Consider the following 5,011-nt stretch of genomic DNA (forward strand, 5'->3'; position numbering starts at 1 on the left):
TATAGAATAGATAAAATAGCGGAGTAAAATACATAATAATAAAGAAGAATAGATAATAATAATAAAAATACTTCTATCTTTATAGTTAAAATCTCTATCTAGTATAAAAAATAATCTATTTATATAGAATAATATATCTATATATACCCTATATTTTACCTATCAGATATCTAATTATTCCTACTAGTTACCTGCTCCTTATATAAAATAGGTAGGATACTTAATCCGCTTAGAGCTTATAGCAGCGCCCCACTTCCTCCCATATACTGTAACCCGACAAAAATTCTGTCTAAGCTCCCCAGTAGGGCCCTCCTATATTTGTAGAGACGGCGCGTAACTTGAGACGGCAAGCAGGTCCGTCCTCCTTGCCATTCCACTACTCACCCTACCACATCGAACTAAGTATAGCCGAGCTATTTCGACACCATGGATGCCTCAAATGTGCCAGGTCACCATCAACAACAGCAGCAGCAGCAGCAGCAGCAACAACAAGAACAACAACAACAACAAGGTAGGCCGCAACAACCGGCCTACGACACCAGACATGGAGGACACTATGGTGAGTTCACTGAACCCTCTTCCTCCTTGATATACCGAGTTTCTTTCTGATCGCAGACCATATAGGAGCAAGCGCTGCGGTTGGTTCCCGTCGTCGTGGGCGGAGGTGAGCATTTCCGGCTAAAATATGGTCCCAGCTCTCCGCGCAAGGTTTTGCCCCGGCTGAACTATACACTGGACCCTGGGCGAATGTACGTAGTTGTTCCTGAATTACGTGTTTACGAACATTAGTAATGCTCATGCTTCCACGCACCCTTGAACAGGTTCACCAGGGATTGACCGGCCAGTACAAGGACATTCTCACTACGTACTGGCAGCAGACAATCAACCATCTAGAAAGCGACACGCACGACTACAAGCTTCACCAACTACCACTTGCAAGAATCAAAAAGGTTATGAAAGCAGACCCAGAAGTGAAAATGATATCTGCGGAAGCTCCCATTCTCTTTGCCAAGGGCTGCGACATCTTCATCACGGAGCTTACTATGCGCGCCTGGATACACGCTGAGGAGAACAAGCGACGGACATTGCAGCGATCTGACATTGCATCGGCTTTAGCGAAGTCGGACATGTTTGATTTCCTCATTGATATAGTTCCGCGCGAAGAGGCATCCTCTCATACCAAACGGTCGGGAGGGCAAACAGCCTCTGCGCAGCCAGGCCTGCCCCCAACTGCTGCTGGGTCCCAACTACCTGGTCAGCATGTGCCTCAGCCGTCTAGCCATCCGTCCTCCCATGCCATGGCACCTTCGGATTATGGACTTAATAACCATGCCATCACATCCGATCAGGATTTCCGGCAGGGCCCAAATATGTATCCAGGGCCAGTGCAAGGTAATCCATCCGCCTATGGTCAGACCCAGCCTCCCATGTATGGTGAGATTGAGGGCATGTATGGCTATGGGGCCATGCAAACTCAACAGGTAAGCTTCCAGTACAAAAGTGAGTCTCCACCGGGTCTTTTCAGTTCTCTAACAAGAAAACATGTTAGGCTCCGATGTCCTCGGAGGAGTTTGAATAAGTTAAAGAGTTGGGCAGGTCTCTCATCGGGGATGCCCAAAGGTCTGGTATCTCACAGCGACTGATCTTTAAACGAAACCCGGAAATAAGCTGCTTAATCATACGGGAATCCGGGGACCCGGAAAAGGAGAACGGGGGGGTTGGGGAAGCCAGGAATGTGGCGTCATGGCGTTGAATGTGATATGGAATCAGTGGTAGTCGAGCCTGGTCAACAAGGTGCCACCGTTACGAGCGAACCATAGTAATGTCCGGATACTATAGGTCATCGACGCCATCGTTAGTGGATTGGCGTTCGGCTTTTGAAATCATTTCATCATTCCAAACCGAGACGAGAAATTGGAAAGTGGTGCCGCCCGGTTTGTCGATGGAGCTTGTGACGTTAATCTATCACTTCGGTCAGCTTCCTCCAAAGGTTCGTTATGAAGGAAGGACGTGCCAAGAAATGTACGTACTTTTCGAGAAGCATCGGTCCGTTAATAGCATCAACTCGCCCGAATTTTTTGTTGCGAATCGTGATGTCGAAAAACTCCTCATGGTTCTCGGACTGAAGCAAGTTGACCGTTTGTTGAAGTTCGTCGAGATTCTCCCTTAGCATAGCTCCATTCTCCAGGCTGTCAACAAACTCAGTGAGATATCGAACATCTTCAGCCAATGCCGCCACAGCATTCCCGTTGATGCACTTAACGTCGGATGATAGCGGCAAAGCCTGTAAGACATGTAAGCAAACGAGCAGGAACAGCCGGTGCATGATGGGCACAGACGAGAATTTTATTGGCAGCGTGACTTAGAGCGTCGAAGTAGATGAGCTCTTTAATCTCTCGTGGGAGACCCAGCAAGGTTGAATTCATAATGTTGGAAAGGTATCGTGTGAGTGTCTGCACATAACTGCTGGGTCCAGTGGTAACACTTGTGGTCATCCTGAGCGACAACAATAAGCACACAGGCTGGAGGTGTGATATCCAAAGTCACAACTCACCAGTCATACTCTGCTGTGTCTACAAGGTCGTCAATCTTGGAATTCACGAGCTCGAAGATCCGCTTTTCGGCAGTCTTCTTGTGGTAGCGGAATTGCCCCGTGGCCGTCAGGGACACGGGTCCGCCTGCAGAGCTTGAGGACCTTGCTCTGATCAATAGTTGCTCCAGCTCCCGGCATGCGGTCTCGAAATGTTCCAGGTTGATAAGAATCTGCACAATCTGGCCCAGGTACTGGGAATTCAACCTCTCAACCAATGACTTGCAAACTTTATCTGTCAACAGCTCGTCTAAGGACTAGAGAAATCAGAATATCGATTAGTGTACGGCAGGTTTAGGGGGTATGGAGCAGTCACACGTTTTGCAGGGTCTCGTCAATGACGGCTGTATGTCGAAAATGATCATCGGAGAAGAAGTAAAATTGATTCAGAAAGTTCCGGATGTCAATGCAACAGAGCGGATACATCTGAGAGAAGGGCAGAACGCACGGGAAACTAGAAAGTGTCAGTTATTGGCGCCAGGCCAGCCACCACGCCTCGCAACTACTGCGGGTACACAAACCTCAGCTCCCTGTTATCTTGCGAGAACCAGCTAACGTTCAGCACTTTCTCGTATTCTTCACGGGTGTTGACGGCCATGGGCATGTAGTCATCCGTGGAGACAATCTACCATGATTAGCACGAGTCAGAAACTTGTTCCCATACCAGTTCAACCATACATTCTGAAAGTCTTCGCTGAAACTACGCTTTAGTAGTTCTGCATATTTATCGAATAACACGAGAAGGAAGTTGTCAATAATAGAAATTGAATAACCCCAGCCCTGTTGAAAAGTACGTCAGGATGGGCCGGGCAAAGGAGTGTAGAGCCAGGGGCACCAGACCTCCATGGTCTGAATGAAGAGAGAAATGACACCTTTGACCCTCAAGAGCGTTTCGGCATTGGTCACGTCGTTAAATGCTTTCGAAATAAGGGCTATCGCTGTGTGGCACATCGAATCCCAGAGCTCATCAACCTAACGAATACGTCGGTGGTCAGGTGAGGGTTTGCCGCCATTCAGGAGTTCCGCGTCACTTACGTCTACAGCGGATCTGAGCTGAGGTGTCCGCTGCATTGTGGCTTTCTCGACGATGGCAAACCCAGCAATACTCTCTAGGAGGCTGCTAAGTGACGTCTCATCGTCGGTTGCAAAGCTAATGGAGCTTGGTAGTACCAGATCCTTCTGTTGTCGCCGTGTCGTGGCATATTCGGCTCTGAATCTATCCATTTCCCCAAGCGCATCGTATATATGTAGACACTCGAAAAGTGGAGTGAAGTCGACCTGGAGCTCTTCATTATCGAGTGCGTCGAACTCTTCGCTCTCGTCAAAAACAAGTTCAACAGCGGAATTGAGTCTGAACCGATTCAAGTAACCGTCCCTATCCACACGTTCTCTCTGCCGGGCCCTCCTGAGCTCTGTGTGATAGAACGCGACTTCACCGAGAAATTGCGACGTCTCACGGATTCGAAACAGCCAGGTATTGAGGTCATTCATGACCGCTTCGGAGATGACCTTTTGCAATGATGGGATGGACTTATGAATGGTATCGGCCAGCCGATTTTGTGTGGCGTACTTGTTCTGTATGATGGGCACCAGGTGCTCGTTCTGGAGATCGTCCAAGGACTTCAGAGCAGCATAGTATTTCTGCTTGCGGATGAGCTCGTGGGTATGGTTTACTGCATGCAGGATCTCTAGGGATTCTTTGAGTGAAATAGAGGCGTCGGCAATGTTTCGTCGAACCGCACGAGTGTTCACTAACCCCCGTTTCTGGTCGGCGAGTCTTTCAGTGCTAGCTTGAATAGACTGATTGAGTTGAAGAATTTCTGTAGTCAAGGATACAGTCCCTTCCCTTACTTGCTGCAGCTGGTCCACTGAGCTGAGGAACTCCTCATGCTTGGTTAAGCCAACCCGCTCAATGTCCGCTTCGCGATCCTCTGCATATCGAGCCAGAATGCGCACAAGTGAGGTGGTCCGGTTCGAGACGAATGCATCTTTCAGCACATGAATGAGCTGGTCCAGGAAGTCGGCGTCAGACGACAATAGAACCATCTATTATTTCAGATAACGTCCGTCAGTCGTCTCTCAAGCGCTTCAAAGGTTCAGTCACAAGCCGGCATACCTGTTCCACAGCGTTGCGGTAGCCATCGAGTGTGAACGGGCGGCGAGACATAGTGGCGAGTATATATCCTTGAAGTTCCAGAACATCCTCCCGGGCAAACCTGGTATAAACAACCACCGACAAAGGTCGGGTCACTTGGCGTACCCTCGATAATTATTACCCACGGAGGAGGATTTGCAATGATTACGGTATGTCAGATAAAGCGTAGTCGAAATCGTCACAAAAACGGTTAAAATTGATTAAGGCAATTATATATAATTATAACTATGTCGGACCGTTAGGGAACCACTACCTCCGTATTTTAT

General features: G+C 48.4%; 2 protein-coding genes across 2 annotated transcripts; one reads left to right on the forward strand and one right to left on the reverse strand.

Moving 5' to 3' along the window:
- The first annotated feature begins 305 nt into the window (after positions 1-305).
- SODALDRAFT_306141 (histone-fold-containing protein) lies at positions 306-2,062 on the forward strand. The gene is made up of 5 exons (XM_028609033.1): positions 306-559; positions 625-638; positions 696-749; positions 822-1,962; positions 2,031-2,062. The coding sequence occupies exons 1-4, from the start codon at positions 427-429 to the stop codon at positions 1,641-1,643; spliced, it is 1,023 nt and encodes a 340-aa protein (XP_028467957.1). The 5' UTR covers positions 306-426; the 3' UTR covers positions 1,644-1,962; positions 2,031-2,062.
- On the reverse strand, positions 1,884-4,757 carry SODALDRAFT_338025 (exocyst complex subunit Sec15-like protein; the record flags this gene model as incomplete). Its single annotated transcript, XM_028612744.1, has 10 exons — positions 1,884-1,962; positions 2,031-2,284; positions 2,340-2,496; positions 2,555-2,847; positions 2,909-3,044; positions 3,112-3,215; positions 3,269-3,370; positions 3,431-3,562; positions 3,626-4,636; positions 4,707-4,757. 10 exons carry the CDS (start codon positions 4,755-4,757, stop codon positions 1,884-1,886), a joined length of 2,319 nt encoding a protein of 772 aa, XP_028467958.1.
- Between the last annotated feature and the right edge of the window lie 254 nt (positions 4,758-5,011).

The sequence above is a fragment of the Sodiomyces alkalinus genome, assembly GCF_003711515.1.
Source record: "Sodiomyces alkalinus F11 unplaced genomic scaffold SODALscaffold_2, whole genome shotgun sequence".
In the NCBI taxonomy this organism is placed as follows: Eukaryota; Fungi; Ascomycota; class Sordariomycetes; order Glomerellales; family Plectosphaerellaceae; genus Sodiomyces; species Sodiomyces alkalinus.